The sequence below is a fragment of the Pongo pygmaeus genome, chromosome 13 (genome assembly GCF_028885625.2).
Source record: "Pongo pygmaeus isolate AG05252 chromosome 13, NHGRI_mPonPyg2-v2.0_pri, whole genome shotgun sequence".
Lineage (NCBI taxonomy): Eukaryota > Metazoa > Chordata > Mammalia > Primates > Hominidae > Pongo > Pongo pygmaeus.
Genome location: NC_072386.2, coordinates 101,105,642 through 101,127,803, shown reverse-complemented (window position 1 = coordinate 101,127,803; position 22,162 = coordinate 101,105,642). Strand labels below are relative to the sequence as shown.

At 36.5% G+C, this 22,162-nt stretch overlaps 1 protein-coding gene across 1 annotated transcript in view; it reads right to left on the bottom strand.

Annotated features, from left to right (window-relative positions):
- MUSK (muscle associated receptor tyrosine kinase) overlaps nt 1-14,183 on the bottom strand; it is a 134,944-nt gene extending 120,761 nt beyond the window's left edge. The window contains exon 1 of the mRNA XM_054502256.2: nt 13,889-14,183. Coding sequence (XP_054358231.1) covers nt 13,889-13,967 — 79 coding nt within the window. The 5' untranslated portion in view covers nt 13,968-14,183. The remainder of the gene's footprint in view (nt 1-13,888) is intronic.
- Between the last annotated feature and the right edge of the window lie 7,979 nt (nt 14,184-22,162).

Sequence of the window (22,162 nt, the reverse complement as noted above, 5' to 3'; positions counted from 1 at the left end):
CTTAAGCAGTCAGAAGCCATTACATACCTGAATGAGAATTCTGTTTCCCCAGAGTAGAAATTTGCCAAAAGAAAGGAAGAGCTTATGTAAAGAATGTTGTTTCTACTTCCAAACTAGGCATTTGAAAATCAAAAGAGAAGTCTCTCAGGAGAGCAAGGCTTAGAATTTATGATATATGAGGAGAGGCAGATCCAAGTTTAATGGGGTCCAAGTTTGTGTAATTTGAGTATACTTTTTAAAGAAAAAATATAAAATTATGAATACAAAATTTCTGTGGCCACCCCAATATCATCAGCATAAAGGGAAGTGAGTCTGAAGGGACGTCAGGGTGGAAAAGGATAATAATTTAAAAAATTGTTTTTTAAGAACAATTTTCCCCTATTTTATAAAAATAGACACTCATAAAAGCACATTGCTAAAGCCCACTGAGGGTCTTAGAAAGGGCTCCTGCAAATGAGGGAATCTGAAGCTTAAGCTTCATCAGATTTATTGAGAATTCACTTTGGCATACAACTAGAAAATGAAGAGACACCACTTTGTGAATTGTACACTTTAGTGGGTAAAGCGCACGGTATGTGAATTATATGTCAAAGCTGTTTTGTTCTATTTTATTTTTTTTAAGACAACGGGAGGAAAGGCTATAGACATGGTCCTTTCTTTTTTCTCACACCTCTGTGAAATGAGGGCTACCTGCATTTATACAGTAAATTATATGGTCACTTCAGTTAAAGGGCAAGGTATACATCAAAGCCAAATAAGTAGTATGATTGACGTTTAGAAGTGAAATAGTCAGTGACAGACTTATAGAGCATCTAGAACAGACTGGCACATTGTTTGGCCATAAAAGATACATCCACTTTCTGAATAAACCTTATTATTATATTTTTTATTTGGTAAAGTCAAAGGCAAGCTCATCTGCTGAGCGTGAAAAAAAATGGTGAGTGGGAGTGTTTTACTTGCCTCACATCTCCCTTGCTAATGTTATTTTGTCTTTTAAGATTCAGTTTAAGCATCCATCTCCTTCTACTTTCCCTGACATGCTAGGCAGACCCAAATGCCCTTTTCCTTAACCTTATGTTATCCTGTAAATGTCATTCTTATAACGTCACTTGTCACACAGATACTATTAAAATGATCTGTTTACGTCTTTGTCCCACACTCAATTATTAAAACCTTGAGCTTTAGGTCAGGGATCATGTTTTAGACATCTTTTAATTCCCAGGGTGAGCACAGTGACTGATGTACTGTTTAAATGAACAAAACTGTATTTATAAGGCCTTCACAAAAGGAGTAAATAAAAAAGTTGAAAGATAGTAGTTGAAATAAGAAAGCAGAATTTTTATGTAAAATGACATCTTATACACAGTCATCAGGGCCACTTTCTTCCCAGCTTTTCAACAGAATAATCATTATAATATACAGAACATAGTACAAAGAAATACAGACATGGACACTATTAAAGTCTGTTAGGAGATATAAAGTATAGAGTGACAGGCACTAATACACCTCTGATAGAAGTTTGAGAAAAATAAAAGAGGAGAGCAGCCTAGAAGCAATATATAAAGAGATAAATAGCTGATAATTTTTCAAAACTGAAAAAGAAACCCAGAAATATTAAGTTGAAAGTACCCACCAAATGACAAGACAGATTTAAAAAAGAAATACAGCTGGACATTGTGGCTCACACCTGTCATCCCAGCACTTTGGGAGGCCAAGGAGGGCAAATCACTTGAGCTCAGGAGTTCAAGACCAGCCTGGACCAACATGGTAAAACCCTGTCTCTACTAAAAATACAAAAAATTTAGCTGGACATGGTGGCGCACACCTGTAGTCCCAGCTATGTGGGAGGCTGAGGTATGAGAATCACTTGAACCCAGGAGGTGGAGGCTGCAGTGAGCTGAGATCACACCACTGCACTCCAGCCTGAGTGATAGAGGGAGACTCTGTCTCAGGAAAAAAAAAAAAAAAAAGAAAGAAAGAAATTCAAACTTGGACACATTGAATTAAAACTGTAAAAATTAAAGATAAATAAAATCTTAAACTCTCCCAGAAAGAAAAAGATTAATTCCTTAATACGAATGCCAATTTTGGGTAACCTGAGATTATTCAGCAACAGCAATTGATACCAAAAGGCAATAGGCTAATACCTTTACATGACTGAGTAAAAATAACTGTTAGTTTAGAATTATACAGCTAGCTTAGGTAATAATTTTAAAGTGAGAACACTTATAAACAAATATTGAAGTGTTTACCACTCACAGACTTTCTCTGAAATAGTTACTAGAGTAAATAAACTCAGTAAGGAATAATTTATACCAGAAAGAAAGGGGTGAGTTATAAAAAACAATAGCATAAATGGTGGTGAAATATCATTGCAATTTCAACACACTATGGAATATTAAAAAAAATCATGAATTTTTGTGTTTAAAAAAGAGTGGAATTAAATTCTAGATAAACAATTATAAGTCAAAGTTCAGGGAAGAAGTTTAAAATGCTAAGCAGTTAAAAAATGCTAAACTCTTCGCCATAAACAAGAGGACAGAAATATTGAATAACTTCAAACAGAAAGAAACATCTATGGTTAAATGATTATGTTAAAACATTATTAATGCTTACTACTAAAAAATAGATAAAATGCAAAACTTCCAAAACAACAGGAGAAAAAAAGAGGTATCAGAAAGGCTTTATCAGTCAAAAACAAAAGCAAAAACAAACAGGAAGAAGAGGAGGAATATATAAGCCAAGAAAAAGCATGGTTAACAGAAGACATAAAATAATATGGAAGAAACAAATCCAAATATACCAGAAATCACAGTAACTGCCGATGGTATAAGCTGACCTATGAAATTACAGATGCTATCAAACACAAAAGGCACACCTAAATAAAATAAAACAGAAATCTTAAAGGGGAGGGAAAATATGTATAAAGCAAACAGTATCCCAAAGAAAGTGACATAGCAATATTAATATAAGAAAAATGTAATATAAGGGCATATGCATTTATAAGAAAAAAAGAAACATTGCTTAATGATAAAAGGAACAAGCCATAAAAAGATATGACAATCATGAAACTTAATTATTTAAAAATATGGACTCAAACCCAAAAGTAAAATTATCACAAGAGTACATGGAGAAATGTTTTAGCATAGTGTAAGCCTTTAAGAGATCTCCTTCAGACACTAATATATCAAACAGAACTACAGTAAAGATATAGAAGATATAAACATCAAAATTAACACTAGATATAATGTACATTTATAAAAAATGAAACAATTAGAGAATACATTTTGTAAATGATGCATAGATGAAACATTCAAACATAAAGAAAATATACCAAGCTACATAGGAGATTTTAACCCAGCTCAAAGAATTGATTTTATATAGTCTATATTTTCTAACCATAATAAAATCTGTAAGAAATAGACAATAAAAAGATAGTAAAAAAAAAAACAACAAAAATCCCAATCCTGTTTATAGATCAAAAGACAAAAATATAATTATATATGTAGTAAAACAGAATAACAGAAATAGTAAAATTAATTAAACAGATATGCACATCATCTTTTTAAATGCGCATGATAGATGACACATATTTTCAAATGCCCATGAAAATTAAAGCTTAAATACATTTTGAAAACATAGATTATATGTCACATTCTTGGACCACAATTCAACAGAGCTGAACAGTAATGAATATTTAAAAACTAAAATCCAAAGAATTAAGAATTTTAAAAATAAAATTGTTCACATGTAGTAAAGGGTGGGGTAAAATCATCAACAATACTCACAGAAGAAAAAGATTAGATTATCAAAGAACACTTCTGAAAAAAATATAATGCCCCAAAGTTTTTCAGATAAGTTTTAAAAAACTCTTAAGAAAGAATTAAGTCTCAAGTTACATAAAAGCTATAAGGAGCCAGGTGCAGTGGCTCATACCTGTAATCTCAACACTTTGGGAGGCTGAGGCAGGACGATTCACTGAGCCCAGGAAGATCCATTGAGCCCAGGAGGATCCATTGAGCCCAGAAGGATCCCCTGAAGGATCCAGGTGTTTTGAGACCAGCCTGGGCAACATGGCAAGACTGCATCTCTACAAAAAATACAAAAATAAAAAAATTAGCTGGGTACAGGTGGCACACACCTGTAGTCCCAGCTACTTGGGAGCCTGAGGTAGGAGGATCACTTGAGCCCAGGAGGTCAAGGCTGCAGTGAGCTGTGATTGCACCACTGCACTCCAGCCTGGGTGACAGAGAAAGACCCTGTCTCCAAAACAAACAAACAAAAGCTATAGGGAATATAAAATATACAAAGCTTCTCAAATCAATCTTTGGAATAAAACAGTGCTAATGTAAGTCAAGCAGGATGTAAAGCCCTAAAGTAAAATTTTAAAAAGCAAATTAAATCATAAATTTCAAAATTATTACTATGCATTTAGGCAGAAAAAAAATCCTTGCAAAAATATAAGGAAAATTTAATAGAAAAGTCCTTTAAACAGGATTTACTATAGTCATAGTTTAAAAGATACTTATCACAGTCAAAAAGGCAGTAACAGAGTTAACTATCCATTCCCTACTTGAAAACCATTAGTAGAGTAGGAATATAATAGTATTTCTTTAACATGATAAATAATGTTTCTCAACCACTGAACTTGATAAAACTAGGAATAAAAAAAAAAAACTACACAATACATTCACACACATTCACAGGATGATTCAAATTTGGCTTGGTGCAATGAAGAGAAAAGAGTGTCCCAGGCAGAGGAAACGGTACCAGTGAAAGCCTGAAGACAGAGGGAGACTGGTGCCCTAAGCCAATTAGAAGAAAACACAAACATTTGTAAAAGATGGGTGGGAGAATGAAGAGTTTAGAAAAGAGACTGAGAGGAAGAAATCAGAGTTGTAAGCAAAGCCAGTGGAGGCTATTGGCAGAGCCCAAGAATAGCACACGTTTCACAAAAGAGGGAGAATCAAATGCTGCCAAGACGTTAAGTTAAATAAGGACCTAAAAGTGCCCATTGAGTTTCCTGATGAGGAGGTCATGTTGATTTTGGTGCTTGCAGATTTGGTGGAAGCCAGATTGCAGTGGTGGGGGTTAGGTGGTGATAAGGAAGTGGAAACTAAGAGGAAAGAGAAGACATCTTTTTGCAGCAGAGTTTAACAATAGAAGGGAAGAAAGGGGCTGCGTGGTGCTGGAGGTGAGTAAGGTGACAAGAGTGGGTTTAAATGCTGACTGGAAGCACCTAGTAGAAGCAAAAATGTAGGACATTGGAGAAAAACAGGAGATAACTGAGGGAAATAGGTCCCTGAGAAAGCAGATAAATGTGGGACTCAGAGGAAGAAAGATGGGTTAACCACAGATGGGAAGAGAAAGTCCTCTTAAAGCACAGCGAGGGAGAAGGAGGACAAGATGGATGCAGAGAGGTAGGTTTTTCCCCTTTGCTGGTAGGAAGCCAAAGAGAGAGCTTCTTATTTAAATGCTTCTCTTTCCTCAGTGAAGTAATAGCCTCTGAAATTTGTAAAGATACATGCACACCTATGTTCACTGCAGCACTATTCACAATAGCAAAGACATGGAATCAACCCAAGTGACCATCAATGATAGACTGGATAAAGAAAATGTGGTACATCTACACCATGGAATACTATGCAGACAGAAAAAGGAATGAGATTATGTCCTTTGCAGGGACATGGATAGAGCTGGAAGCCATTATCTTCAGCAAACTAATGCAGAAACAGAAAAGCAAACACCGCATGTTTTCACTTGTAAGTGGGAACTGAACAATGAGAACACATGGACACAGGGAAGGGAACAACACACACTGGGGCCTGTCAACAGGTGGGATTGGGTGGGGGAGAGCATTAGGAAAAATACCTAATACATGCTGAGCCCAGTTATTTAGGTGATGGATGATAGGTGCAGCAAACCACCATGGCACACGTTTACCTATGTTACAAAACCGCACGTCCTGCGCATGTACCCCAGAACTTAAAATTTAAAAAATAAAATTACATACATACACACACACACATATTATATATGTGTGTGTATGTGTATATATACAACATATATACACACTCGTATATATATATGTACACACACACACATATATATAAGAGAAAGAGACTGAAAGAATGAATAGCAAAATGCTAAGAGCATTTATCCCTTGCTATGAGCATTATGTGTAATTTTATATTTTTGTTTTTCTGTATCTTACAGCATTTTTTTAAAAAATGAATACATATTGCTTTCATAATAGAAAAAAATTGTAGCAGATAGAATGCCAAAGAAATGTTAATTTTCAAAATGCAATAGAAGCAAACCTGTAATTCATAAAGTTTGAGAAAGTCAATCTCAATAAAAAGTTATTTTCTAAACAACGAATGAATGAAGTAAGCAATTAATAGTATAATAATCTAGATATTGAGAGATAAAGAACAAAAACAATATTTTATTAAGCTTGTGGGGTGTGGTTAACAATGGACCCAAAGGTTAACTGATGATATTGAATGCTTTTACTGTTTAAAAAGAAAGACTAGGCCGGGCATGGTGGCTCACGCCTGTAATCCCAGCACTTTGGGAGGCCGAGGCGGGGCAGATCACGAGTTCAAGAGATTCCTGGCCAACGTGGTGAAACCCTGTCTCTACTAAAAATGCAAACATTAGTTGGGTGTGGTGGTGCATGCCTGTAATCTCAGCTACTCGGGGAGGCTGAGGCAGGAGAATCACTTGAACCCAGGAGGTGGAGATTGCAGTAAGCCCAGATGGCACCACTGCACTCCAGCCTGGGCGACAGAGTGAGGCTCAGTCTCAAAAAAAAAAAAAAAAGAAAGAAAGACTATTGAGCAACTAGACATTAAGAGGCAATGCAGCAGCTAGGCGCGGTGGCTCACGCCTGTAATCCTAGCACTTTGGGAGGCCGAGGTGGGTGGATCACGAGGTCAGGAGATCGAGACCATCCTGGCTAACACAGTGAAACCTCATCTCTACTAAAAATACAAAAAATTAGCCGGGCGTGGTGGTGGGCGCCTGTAGTCCCAGCTACTCGGGAAGCTGAGGCAGGAGAATGGCGTGAACCGGGGAGGCAGAGCTTGCAATGAGCCCAGATCGCGCCACTGCACTCCAGCCTGGGTGACAGTGCGAGACTCCGTCTCAAAAAAAAAAGAGGCAATGTAGCACAGGACTTGAATTCACATCCCAGCTCCATCACTCACCCACTCTGAAAGTCACTTAACCACACTTAACCTCAGTGTCTCAGCTATAGATGGAGATAATGTATAGCCTCCACATAAGCTTGTCACAAGGAATAAATAAATGGAAATCATTTAAAATTGTCCTTGGTCCACATGGAGCACTGTGCAAATGTTACTTGATTCTATAATTTAGAAAAAGAAACCCAGGCTGTTCAACTGTTTTCCTTGTCTTTATTACATTCAAATTTATTATACCATTAATATTTTATCTCAGGCTGGGTGTGGTTAGTGGCTCATGTCTGTAATCCCAGCACTTTTGAGGCCGAGGTGAGAGGATCACTTGAGCCTAGGAGTTTGAGACCAGGCTGGGCAACACAGAGAAACCACGTCTCTACAAAAAATTTAAAAATTAGCCGGCGTGGTGGCACACACTTTGTAATCCCAGCTACTTGGGAAGAAGCTGAGGTGGGAGGATCAACTGAGCCTAGGAGTTCAAGGCTTCAGTGAGCTGTGATTGCACCTCTGTACTCCAGCCTGTGTGACAGAGCAAGACTCTATCTCCAAAATAATAATAATATCATCATCATCATCATCATCATCATCTCCGGGAATCTATCCTAAGGAAATAATCTCACATATAGAAAGGCATATAGGTGACTTTTACTGCAGAAAACAGAACAATTGTACTAAATTCTATTAATTGTAGTCAAGTGGGAGAAGATTGAGGCACACAGTTTTGTCTTCCACAGGTTTACAAGAGCCACTTGGTAATTTTTTAGGAATTTTGAGAGGTGATTGTTTTGTACAATCATTATTAAAAACTAAGTTGTATACATTTATAATTAAATATATTAAAAACAAAGTATTAATACTTGAAATTCCTAATGATTTAACTACATTTTTTTATTATATAAGTTCTCGAGGTTATCTGTAATGTATCTGTGTGGTAGAAATAATATATGAAGGATGCTACTACACATGCTATTTCCCAACTCAGTGCTCAGTATTTGATAGTAGCTTGAGACTGGCCACAGACACAATAGAGTTTTTTACTATAGAGTGTTCATACTGCAGAAATAAACAAGAGCAACAAATCCAGGTCTTTTATTTTTCTCAGTGAGGTGAATATTAAACATATACTAGCACACTTTTATCAAACAGAATATTCCTTAGTCACCACACATGATGTTTTGAAGATTATTAATAATATAGAATATGCTTATGCTTTAGTGCTAAGTAAAAATAGCAGGCAGCACAAAATGTTATTAGCACTTTAAAAAATATGTAGAAAAAAAATGGAAGAAAATATGCCAATGTGTTAATAGTCCTGGAGGTACGGATGACTTCTTCTGTCTTAAACTTTATGTATTTTGCATTTTCAAAATCAATCTTAAATACCATGTGCTACTTTTATAAGAGAGAAACTTTATGCACTAGTTTTATGTTCACTCAATACACAGATGCAGAAGTGGCAGAGGTAATAGACTTACTATTAATGTTATCTTTCCAATGAGGTGACACATTGGAGGTGTCACATGAACTGTTGAGATCAGTTAAGATCAAAGAAGTAAGTCTTAGAATGTCTTGGAAAATAGACATGGAGAAATATGGAAGGTGTTACTAAGAACTTTACTGGCCAGGCGCGGTGGCTCACGCCTGTAATCCCAGCACTGTGGGAGGCCGAAGCGGGCGGATCATGAGGTCAGGAGATCGAGACCATCCTGGCTAACACGGTGAAACCCCGTCTCTACTAAAAATACAAAAAATTAGCCAGGCGTGGTGGCGGGTGCCTGTAGTCCCAGCTACTCGAGAGGCTGAGGCAGGAGAATGGCGTGAACCCAGGAGGCGGAGGTCGCAGTGAGCCGAGATCGTGCCATTGTACTCCAGCCTGGGTGGCAGAGCAAGACTCTGTCTCAAAAAAAAAAGAACTTTATTAAGTTAACACCTTCCCATAAGATTTAGTGACATAACAGTCTTGTGTGAAGTTTGACTCTGTTTTTACTAATATTAGCATCTAAAAGTGATTAAGAATCTGGTATGTGTCATGCATTATATTTTTTATTCATTATCTTATTTATTTAACACAAAAAAACATAAAGGTAGATACTATTAATATTTCCACTTGCAGACCAGAAATGGAAACTAAAAATGGTTACATAACTTGTCTACGTATCACCAAAATAGGAAGTGATAGAGCTGAACTAGCTGAACTTCAGGGTTAAAGTTGGTTTATACTTCCTTTCTCCAAGACACACTGCATCTTCAAGATCATACTGATTATGCACAGATGGATAAAGAGGAGATGTGCATCAATATCAGTTTCTACACACAGAATGCAAAGTCCACATTGCCTATATTTCCAGTTATCCAAATCTGCTTTCCAGTTTTCACTGACGCAATCACATGGATCAGTTGTATTTAATGATATTTGTTGACTCAGCACACTGTCTCTTGTTTACTTTCATTCTACTATCCAGCTTTCATCTCAGCCAGAGCTTGTTTAAACTAGGGCACTATTTCTTCTCTCAATCCAAGGACTACATGAATAACAAATACATGAAAATGAACATAATCCTTTTCTGGACCCGAAGAAAAGCTTGACTTGGATATCAACTGCTTGATGGGAAGGACGTGACATTACCTTTCTTTTGTATTTTATGGGCTCTCGCATATGGCTATTGACTTACCAACGTTTGATTGATTATTTTTTGATTGACATGACCCAATGATTGGGGACGTAAAGAAACAAGGTGTATTTGCCCCTTTCTATTTTAGTAAAATTAGGGCTCTGACTTGGAAAATATTCATGTTTCTCTAACATTATGAATGCAGTATTTTTTTTAGTACAACAAAACACTGTGGGGTTGGTTTAAACTTTTTAACCTTCTCTTCCAAGCATTAAATATCCTTGTTTTACTTTCTTCATGATCCAAACTGTACCTCATGGTATGCTGCCATATAACTCCAACTCCTTTACTCTCTAGTTCTTTAGCTGTACTGACCCTGGAAAGTGCCAATCCTGAATTAATCCAGCCATCTGTCCTCCCTACCCTATGTTCACATAGCACTGCTGGGTATAGTGCAGCAAATGTTCAGGTCAGGGGCACTGTAAAGAAAGCTGCAGTTCCTAGCCCCAGCTGGGTCCTCAGCATAGCCCATCTGATCCTCTCATCTTCCTGAATAGAGCCACTCCTTTCAGGCCCCCTTTCCACCCCTCACTTGCTACTCTCTTTCAACGACATCAGGTTTTATTTCACTGAGAAGCTGCCTACTTCATTTACCTTTGGAAATAAGGTAGAGTTTAAAGACATCTTGAAACTTCTGCTCCTTCCTTCTTTTCTTTAAGGTCAATAATATTTGAAGCAACTCTGTTTACTCAAACATGCAATGAGTAACTCTTTCAATGCACGTCAATATAAAATATTCACCCAGGACTGTGTGTCCTGGATTTCAATGACAGCTGTGTCAGTCCTGACTTAGTCATATGTCAAATCTGTGAATCCTATCCTTATATACATACAATTTAAAAGAGGAGGTTATTCAAATCTATCTAAAGATAAAATCACTTACGCTCAAACACTTCAACGTATTGTAGTAAGTGGGGTATTTTGAAAGTGAGACTTTTGACAGTTCTTTGTGCATATTAAGCAAATCCAGAGCTGCTTACATGAACTCTTATGCTCCTGCAGAATCTAACATCGTACCATACATTTAATACTCCCTGATAAAGCATTAAATGTTATTGACGTATGTAGTTAAGCCAATTATCCAGTGAAACATCGGCTACTTTCATAAATGACAGTTTGTAAAATTCTATTACTTGGGTTATGGCATTGAATTCATCATTGAAAATATCACTGGTTGAAATGATTCAGAAAGACAATGATTCTTGCCCTTATCTTTGGGCATTAGGAGTCTCAATTAAACAAAAATGAAAACTATGAGCAATTAATTCTACAAAGTTGGATATTAATTTTTATCAAAAAATGATGTGCAGAAAGTCAAAAAAGAATCCCCTGAATACTTTTGTATTATTTTAAATATGTCAATTATTAGGTAATACATATTGTACGATTTCCTTTATTCATTCATGATAAAGGACTTAGGAAGAAGTATATTATCTAAAAAACTCTTTTTGTTATTACCGTCTGCCAAGAATAGGGAAAACAGTAGTTTTCTAGAAATAGTAGAAATAGTTTGGGTGGGCCATTTTTATTAGTTTCAGTAGTATAACGGCCGGCGCGGTGGCTCATGCCTGTAATCCCAGCACTTTGGGAGGCCGAGGCAGGCAGATCACGAGGTCAGGAGATGGAGACCATCTTGGCCAACATGGTGAAACCCTGTCTGTACTAAAAATATAAAAATTAGCCGAGTGTGGTGGCTTGCACCTGTAGTCCAAGGTATTTGCAAGGCCGAGGCAGGAGAATCGCTTGAACCTGGGAGGAGGAGGTTGCAGTGAGCTGAGATAACACCACTGCACTGCAGCCTGGCGACAGAACGAGACTCTGTCTCAAATAATAATAATAATAATAATGATAATAATAATATTTTATTGTGGTTCTTTTCTACCAACGTATTCCTCACCCTTCAACATTTAAAATTTTAAGGATTATGCTTTCATGATATTAGTTATTCTCAGAACTGCTGTATGTAGTAAACAAATGTTTGTTCTCCTAGACATAGTGTTTTGGCTAAGGGTGATGTTAAACTCATAATAATTTAGATTTTACATTACAATAGACTGAGAAAAAAATTGTTTTAATTTTTTGATTTTAAAACCTAATTCCAGTAGTAAATAAATTATAAGAAATGAAATTGGGTGAATGATCTGGTTAGTTTATTTAAAAGTCAGGGCATTTGGCTTTGTTATGTCACTATATTTTAATATTTTCAAAATAGAGATAGTGTGCATTTGAATTAAGGGCTTTATTTGTAAAGTTTGGAAATGAAAATCAATTCTTTCTAGAATATAAATTAAGACTTATTCAGATAGAGAGATTTTGGGGGTTTTGTGTGTGTGTACAACAAATCCTTATTTGACTCATCAAAGTCAATTGTCCTGCTCTTTATAAGACTGTATTTTAGTATTTAACCGTATCATTTTTATGTAACTGTGTGGTTTAGAAATATACAAATAATACTTAAGGCAATCCATACGTTCAAACATCCAGGTGGGGCCTTAGCGGACATCCGTTGTTTGATCAGGAAGTATTAAAATAATCTGAAGCCAATGTTAAGTCTTTCTGACTATTATTAGCTGTTTGAAAAGATCTAGAGTCTCTTTTATCTGTAGATGCCTCAAAGTATTCATTAGAAATTAAATGTTTAAATACATTTGAAGATACCATTATACTCAAGTAAAATGGAAAAAGAGAAGCAACAAAATAAAACAAAAAAACTGTGAAATCAGATTGTTTGTGAAGAAACCCACATCTTATTTGCATGTGAACCTTGACCTAATGGCTCCAGAATTTTTAGTGAACCACAAAATCTAAAGATACGTTTTGCATCTATATACAGATACCACCTTCATTTATCTACACAATACAAACTGTTTCAGAGCTTTGATTAATATTAAGGGAAAATGATTAATTTGAACCTGTCCTAAAGCAAAAAACTCTTTTTACTCTATTGTATAACATTTAATTTGAAAATTCTTTGCCACAAAATCTAAAGATATGTTTAGCATCTATATACAGACACCACCTTCATTTATCTACACAATACAAACTGTTTCAGTGCTTTGATTACTATAAAGGGAAAATGATTAATTTGAATATGTCCTGAAATAAAAATCTCTTTTTACTCTATGGTATAACATTAAATCTGAAAACTCTTGTATTGATACCACTCGATCTGCTTTCTCATGTCTTTTTAAAAAAAGATTTCAATGATGCCCTTAGTCACTTTGCAAATCACATACTTTCCAGTCTTCCTGATTTCAAATACGCTAGTCCCAGTTTCATAATACACTGGCCAGAAACTTTATCACTGGACATTCTTGCTACTGCAACAGGTGTTTGTCAGTTTCTTAAGTTGCTTTCCTTTCCCCTGAGGTGGTGTTATTTCCGGTACATTCCAAAGGCTCTGAAAAAAACTTTTGCAGTCTCTTGCCAAGCCAAATCATGACTCCAGCCTCAAAGTTATTTAGAATCCATTGTCTTCCAGGTTTATTACACAGGCAAATTGTGTACGTCTTTCTGTATTTCCAATTTTTAGCAACTAAAATATTTATTAAGAGTTTGGCAAAGCTAAAACTGAAAATAAAAGTGATTTTTATTCAGAAGCAAATGCTCTGGATGTCTGAGAATGGGGTTGATTCTATTCCTGGCAAACCTGATGCGAAAAGGTTTTCATCATCCACTTAGACCACCCTGAAATTTGACATACGCATAAACAAAATAGACCTTGATAACTTGCAGTGCATATGCTTATGTTTTGCCCTAGAAGTCAGAGCTCTGCATGCACTATGTGGCTAAGCCTTTTATTGCAGAACTTCGGAGTAAAATATTGGTAGAGAGGAGACCATCAACCAATTGCTTATGTATATAATTTCCTCCCTCATCATACATTTCACCCTTACTTCTTCAAGTAAAACCCAAGCCCACCATACTATAAATCAGTCTTGGTCATATCTCATATACACACACTTTACAAACATGACAAGGCAACAAGAAGACACGATTGCTCAAACCAACCTTTTGGAAGTTTCTCAGTTCCGCTGAAGGCAACCAGAGTAAGAATATGTACCAGTGGAATGTTGACGAGCTCTCTCATGATTAATCCAGGCTCACGCAGGACAAAGTTCCTACTGGACAACGCAAGGAAAATGCCTCCACGGTTTACATTTTAAAGCATACTTTGTTGCAAAAGGGTCGTCTGCTAATGACTGTTTGTGTCAGCAGCTCCGCAGGCTCTAAGTATAATCAGGAATTCTCAGACTTGGCTGCAATGATGGACACAGCCAGCTGGTGAGCATCCACGTAGGCCAGTAACGCAAGTGTAGGGCTGGAGGAACAAGGGCAAGAAAATCCCTTTAGAATCCCTTTTAAGACAGTGGCAGAAGGACAATACCAGATGCGTTTTGCAACCATCGCTGTATTCCCAGAGGTATAGGTGTCCTGACCTTCGGATTCAGCACCCCACCTCTCCCGGACTCAATCCAAAAATCTGGGTCTATTCAGTCTTCACTCCTCCCCATCTCTAACCCCACCCCCATTCCCACATTCAGCCCATTCCAATTCCTACAGATTTTATCAACCAAATAGTCCTTGTACCTTCTCTCTGTCTTGGGTCTTAACCATTCTCTATCTTTTTTCAGATAGTCCCTCCTGCTCAAAAACCTTTAGGGGCTCATCATCACATAAAAATATATTTAAACCTGCCTAATCTGCCTCATATGACAGGCTTTACTGGAATCTGCATGCTTTGTTGTATATTAGTATTATCTTTTATGATCCTGTTTTTGTTTTGTGGTTTCTTTTTCAGAGTCAGGGTCTTGCTCTGTTGCCCAGGCTGGAGTGCAATGGGGTAATCATAGCTCACTGCAACCTCAGCCTCTTGGACTCAAGTGATCCTTTCAGAGTAGCTAGGACTACAGGCACTGCCACTACAGCAGGCTAAATTTTAATTTTTTTTTTTTTGTAGAGATGGGGTCAGGCTATGTTGCCCAGGTTGGTCTCAAACTGCTGGCCTCAAGTGATGATCCCACCTCGGCCTCTCAAAGTGCTGGGAATGCAGGCGTGAGCTACTGTGCCCAGCCGCATTCAGCTTCCTATATTCAACAACCTGCTGATGTTTCCCTGTATACAGCTTTCCTACCTCCATGAATTGCTCATACTGTTTGCTTCTCTTGGAATACTACTCCCCTCCTTTCCACTCAGTTCACACCTCTCTCAGCTTGATCACCCTCTCCTCCTGGGAGAAAAATTCCGTATCTTCCCAAAGCTGTGTTACGTTTGTCTTCTCTGGGTTTCCGTAATATACTGTGCACATCTCTACCATTGCACTGACCATATTGTTTTGATTTTTTCCCCCTTGTGTTGGTGTCTCCTTCATTCTTTGGCCTCGTGAGTTCATTTATAGAAGTTTAGAGTCAGGTAGCGTGATGCCTCCAGCTTTGTTCTTTTTGCTTAGGATTGCCTTGGCTATATGGGCTCTTTTTTGGTTCCATGTGAAATTTAAAGTAGTTTTTTCTAATTCTGTGAAGAAAGTCAATGGTAGCTTGATGGAGATAGCGTTGAATCTACAAATTACTTTGGGCAGTACAGCCATTTTCACAATATTGATTCTTCCTATCATGAGCATGGAATGTTTTTCCATTTGTTTGTGTCCTGTTTTACTCCCTTGAGTGGTGGTTTGTAGTTCTCCTTGAAGAGGTCCTTCATATCGCTTGTAAGTTGGATTCCTAGGTATTTTATTCTCTTTGTAGCAATTGTGATGGCAGTTCACTCATGATTTGGCTCTTTGTTTGTCTGTTATTGGTATATAGGAATCTTGTGATCTTTGCACATTGATTTTGTATCCTGAGACCTTGCTGAAGTTGCTTATCAGCTTAAGGAAATTTGGGGCTGAGATGATGGGGTTTTCTAAATATACAATCATGTCATCTGCAAACAGAGACAATTTGACTTTTTCTCTTCCTATTTGAATACCCTTTATTTCTTTCTCTTGCCTGATTGCCCTGGCCAGAACTTCCAATAGTAGGTTGAATAGGGGTGGTGAGAGAGGGCATCCTTGTCTCGTGCCAGTTTTCAAAGGGAATGCTTCAAGCTTTTCCTCATTCAGTATGATATTGGCTGTGGGTTTGTCATAAATAGCTCTTATTATTTTGAGATACGTTCCATCAATACCTAGTTTATTGAGAGTTTTTAGCATAAAGGGGTGTTGAATTTTATTGAAAGCCTTTTCTGCATCTATTGAGATAATCATGAGGTTTTTGTCACTGGTTCTGTTTATGTGATGGATTACATTTATTGATTTGCATATGTTGAACCAGCCTTGCATCTCAGGGATGAAGCCAACTTGATTGTGGTGGGTAAGCTTTTTGATGTGCTGCTGGATTCAGTTTGCCAGTATTTTATTGAGGATTTTTGCATCAATGTTCATCAGGGATATTGGCCTGAAATTTTCTGTTTTTGGTTGTGCCTCTGCCAGGTTTTGGTATCAGGATGATACTGGCCTCATAAAATGAGTTAGGGAGGATTCCCTCTTTTTCTATTGTTTGGAATAGTTTCAGAAGGAATGGTACCAGCTCCTCTTTGTACCTCTGGTAGAATTCGGCTGTGAATCTGTCTGGTCCTGGGATTTTTTTTTTTTTTTTTTTTTTTTTTTTTGCTCGGTAGGCTATTAATTACTGCCTCAATTTCAGAACTTCTTATTGGTATATTCAGGGATTCGACTTCTTCCTGGTTTACCAAAACAGCATGGTACTGGTACCAAAACAGATATATAGACCAATGGAACAGAACAGAGGCCTAAGAAATAATGCCACACATCTACAACCATCTGATCTTTAGCAAACCTGACAAAAACAAGCAATGGGGAAAGGATTCCCTATTTAATAAATGGTGTTGGGAAAACTGGCTAGCCATATGTGGAAAACTGGAACTGGACCCCTTCCTTATATCTCATACAAAAATTAACTCAAGATGGATTAAATACTTAAATGTAAAACCTAAAACCATAAAAACCCTAGAAGAAAACCTAGGCAATACCATTCAGGACATAGGCATGGGCAAAGACTTCATGACTAAACCCCAAAAGCAATGGCAACAAAAGTCAAAATTCACAAATGGGACCTAATTAAACTAAAGAGCTTCTGCTCAGCAAAAGAGACTATCATTAGAATGAGCAGGCAACCTGCAGAGTGGGAAAAAATTTTTGCAATCTATCCATCTGACAAAGGGCTAATATCCAGAATCTACAAAGAACTTAAACAAATTTACAAGAAAAAAACAAACAACCCCATCAAAAAGTGGGCAAAGGATATGAACAGACACTTCTCAAAATAAGACATTTATGCAGCCAACCAACATATGAAAAAAAGCTCATCATTATTGGTCATTAGAGAAATGCAAATCAAAACCACAATGAGATACCATCTCATGCCTGTTAGAGTGGCAATCATTAAAAAGTCAGGAAACAACAGATGCTGGAGAGAATGTGGAAAAATAGGAACGCTTTTACACTGTTGGTGGGAGTGTGAATTAGTTCAACCATTGTGGAAGACAGTGTGGCAATTCCTCAAGGATTAGAACCAGAAATACCATTTGACCCAGCAATCCCATTACTGGGCATATACCCAAAGGATTATAAATCATTCTACTATAAAGACACATGCACATATATGTTTATTTCAGCACTATTCACAATGGCAAAGACTTGGAACCAACCCAAATGCCCATCAATGATAGACTAGATAAAGAAAATGTGGCACATATACACCGTGGAATACTATGCAGCCATAAAAAAGAATAAGTTTATGTCCTTTGCAGGGACATGGATGAAGCTGGAAACCATCATTCTTAGCAAACTAACACAGGAACAGAAAACCAAACACCACATGTTCTCACTCATAAGTGGGAGCTAACAATGAGAACACATGGACACAGGGAGGGGAGCATCACACACTGGGGCCTGTCGAGGGGTGGGGTGCTAGGGGAGGGATAGCATTAGGAGAAATACCTAATGTAGGTGACGGGTTGATGGATACAGCAAACCACCATGGCACATGTATACCTGTGTAACAAACCTACACGTTTTGCACACGTATCCCAGAACTTAAAGTATAATAAAAAAAATTAAATAAATAAATCAGGTTCTTCTAAAAAAAGAATAAATGTTAATAATGCTGTGTTCTTAATGATTTTCTTTTTGAATAAAAAAGCACATACAATTATGTACAGTGCATAATAGTTGATAATGATAATAAATGACCATGTTGCTGGTTTATTTACTATACTGTATTTTTATTATTATTTTACTGTGTATACCCTGTACTTATTTAAAAACATAAAAAATAAAAATAAATTTAAAAATGACTGTAAAACAGCCTCCGGCAGGTATTCTAGAAGAATACATTGTTACCATAGGAGATGGCAGCTCCATGTGTGTTATTGCCCCTGAGGACCTTCCAGTAGGACAAGCTGTTGAAAGGCAGTGAGATTTTGATCCTGACCCTGTGTAGGCCAAGGCTGTTGTGTGTTTTTGTCTTAGTGTTTAACAAAAAAATTTTAGAAAGTAAAAAATAAAAATAAAAATTTTAAGATAGAAAAACAGCTCAAGGATATGAAGAAAAAATATTTTTGTATAGCCGTGCAATATATTTGTGTTTCAAACAAAGTATTATTACAAAAGAGTCAAAAAGCTTACAAATTTAAAAAGTTTATAAAATAAAATAGTTGTGGTAAGCTACGGTTAATTTATTATTAAAGAAAGAAAAATATTTTAAAAATAAATTGAGTGTAGCCTAAGTGTACAGTGTTTATAAAGTCTACAGCAGTGTACAGTAATTCCTAGGCCTCCACATTCACACCCCACTCACTCACTGACTTACCCAGAGCAACCTCCAGTCCTGAAAGCTTCATTCATGGTAAGTGCCCAATGCAGGTGTACCATTTTTATCTTTTATACTGTATTTTTACTGTAGGTTTTCTATGTTTAGATACACAAATACGCACCATTGTGCTACAATTGGCTACAGTATTCAGTGTAGTAACATGCTGACAGGTTTGTAGCCTGGGGCAAAAGGCTATCCATACAACCTAGGTGTGCAGTGGGCTATACCATCAAGGTTTCTGTAAGTACACTCTATAATGTTCACACAATAACAAAATGAACTATGGATGCATTTCTCAGAACATATCCCTGACGTTAAGTGATAAATGACTGTATAATATAAAGCTATAGTACTGGCATAGAAACAGACATATAGACTAATGGCACAGAATACAGAAACTAGAAATAAATCTCTGCCTTTATTATCAATTGATTTTTAATAACAATGCCAAGAATATAAAAAAAAGTCTCTTCAATAAATTGTGTTGGGACAACTGGATAGCCACATGCAGAAGAATAAAATTAGGCCCTTATTTTATATGAAAATCAACTCAAAATGGATTCGAGACTTAAATGTAATAATGGAAACTAAAACTACTGGAATATATAGGGAAAAAGCTTTATGACATTGGTCTGGGCAGTGATTTTTTGGATGTGACCCCAATAGCACAGGCAATAAAAAGCAGAAATAGACCAATGAGATTACATTAAACAGAAGAGCCTCTGCACAGCAAAGGAAACAACAGAGTAAAGGCACTATCTACAGAATGAGAGAAAATATTTGCAAACCGTACACCTCATGAGGTTAATATCCAAAATATATAAGGAATTCAGGCAATTCAATAGCAAAAAAAATCCAAATAACCCAATTTTAAAATGGGCAAAGAAGTCAAGCACAGTGGCACACCCCTTTAGTCCCAGCTACTCGGGAGGCTGAGCCTAGGAATTCAAGGCCAGCCTGGGCAACATAGCAAGACCTCATTCTCTTAAAGAAAAGTGGGCAAAGGATTTGAATAGACACTTCTTAAAAGACATACAAATGGCCAACAGGTATATGAAAACATGCTTAAAATCACTAATCATCAGGGAAATACAAATCAAAACCACAATGAGATGTCATCTCACTCCAGTTAGAATGGCTATTTTCAAAAAGATGAAAGATAGCAGGTGTTGGTGAGGATGTGGACAGAAGGGAACCCTGTACCCTGTTAGTGGGAATGTAAATTAGTACAGCCATTATGGAAAGCAGTGAGGAGGTTTTTCAAAAACCTAAAAAGAAAACTACTATATAATAGAGCAATCCCGCTACTGGGTATATATTCAAAGGAAATGAAATCAGTATGTCAAAGAGATACCTGTATTCCGATGTTCACTACAGCATTACTCACAAAAACCAAAGTATGGAATCAACCTACATATTCATGACTAGATAAAAAATAACAAAAATGTGGTACAGAAAATATATATATATATATACACACACACATATATATACGTGTATATATACACATATATATATACACGTATATATATATACACACACATATACACAATGGGATACTATTCAGCTTTTAAAAAGAAGAAAATCCTGTGATTTGGGATAATATAAATGAACCTAGAGGACATTATATTATGTGAAATAGCCAAACACAGAAAGACAAATACCACATGGTCTCACTTGTCTGTGGAATCTGAAAAAGTTGACCTTATAGAAGTAGAGAGAATGGTGATTACAAGGGACTGGGGGAGGGGAAATGGGTGTTGGGGAGATGTTGGTGAAAGGGTGCAAAATTGCAGTTAGGAGGAATAAAAAGTAATGATTATGAATTTTTGGGCACCTAATTATCCTTGTGTTTCAGGGCCTAAGATGTTGGGCAAGTATGAAAGCTATGGAGAAGTTTGGGGTTTTGTTTCTTTCTTAACAAAATGGAGACTATACTTCCCTCTCCACCGGAACCTCGATTTCACATCTACTCTATACACACCCTTAGTTTATGCAGTCTTTCTTAGAACTGGAGATCTAGGTAGTGAAGGAGAGCTACTGGTAGTGGGTTTTCATTTACAACTCAGTTTCTCCAACCTGCTCCTAGTGTAGTTTGTGAAGGAGAAAAATAGCAAACCATAGTTTTGTGAGAACTGTTGTCTCCTAACATAGTGTAGCCTATACACTTAAGGTAATGTTAATACAATTCCAATAGTATTTTGGAAACTAGGAAGATGATTTTAGAATGCATATACAGAAACAAAGTAAGCAAAAATAATCAGGGAAAATGTGGAAAAATAGAGTAATAAGGAATCACTTGCCTACCAAGTGTTAAAATGTATTGTAAAGCTTTAATAATAGCTTCATGTAATGATATTAAAACCCTGTGTATGAGGCTATAAGTAGAAGGTCAATGGACACTGAATGAATGATAAAGATGCCATTTTAAATTAGTGAGGAAAGATGACTTATTAGGTGAATTTGGTAGCCATTTAAAAAAATCAATTACATCTGTGCCTCATATATTAAGCCAAAATAAAATTTCAGATTTTAAAAGTACTAGAAAAAACATGTCTATGAGAGAGAAGGAATATATCTATTAGATCTATAGCTTTATATGTATTTTCCCGAACATATGAAAATACTGGCCAATTATTTTCACTTAAAGCCATTTTTCACTTGGCTTTTTAAATAGGGGTCTTTCCTGTTTTTCTTGTTATTTTTTGTTTTCTCTTTCATGAAATCCTTTTTCTTCCATGGAGAAAATAAATGTTAGTTTTCTCCAAACTTAAGTCATTGGCATTTTTTTTCACTCTCCACACTTACAGCATTAGGTAACATGTATATGCATATGAATTCTACACCTGTATCTCTGAATTAAATCTCTGTCTTGGGAAACACCTGTATATCTGGTCACCTACATGCCTGTTTCACAAGAAACCAAAACTCAACTCTTGAGATAAATTAAATTAATCTTTAAATGGTTTAATATTCAATTAGAACTAACAGTGAGATCAAAGAGGACTGCTCACTTTTAAACTTTGCTTTCTCTTCCCATCACTGTGAGAGACTTTAAAACAAAATGCCATTTTACAGGCCATATCTCCATAATGGGTGCTCACTGTCCTCATTGAGCTAAAATACTTCTGTAAACCAACACACATCCAGATATTGGACTCTGTTCAAAATCCTTATACATGAAGGCACAGGGGAAAAGTTTGGGAATATGTGTTTCCTTCTATTGGTGAGTTTAATGAAATAGTGCCTGGCATATGTAATATGTTTGATAAACTACAGGTGGTATATAAATTCAGAATTGTTTTTAAAAAATTAACAGGTCTGTAAATTGACCTGAAAAAACATGAATTTTAAAAGTCAAAGTGCTCTTAAAGTTAAGATAGTATCACACAAATAGCTAATCCTAGACAGC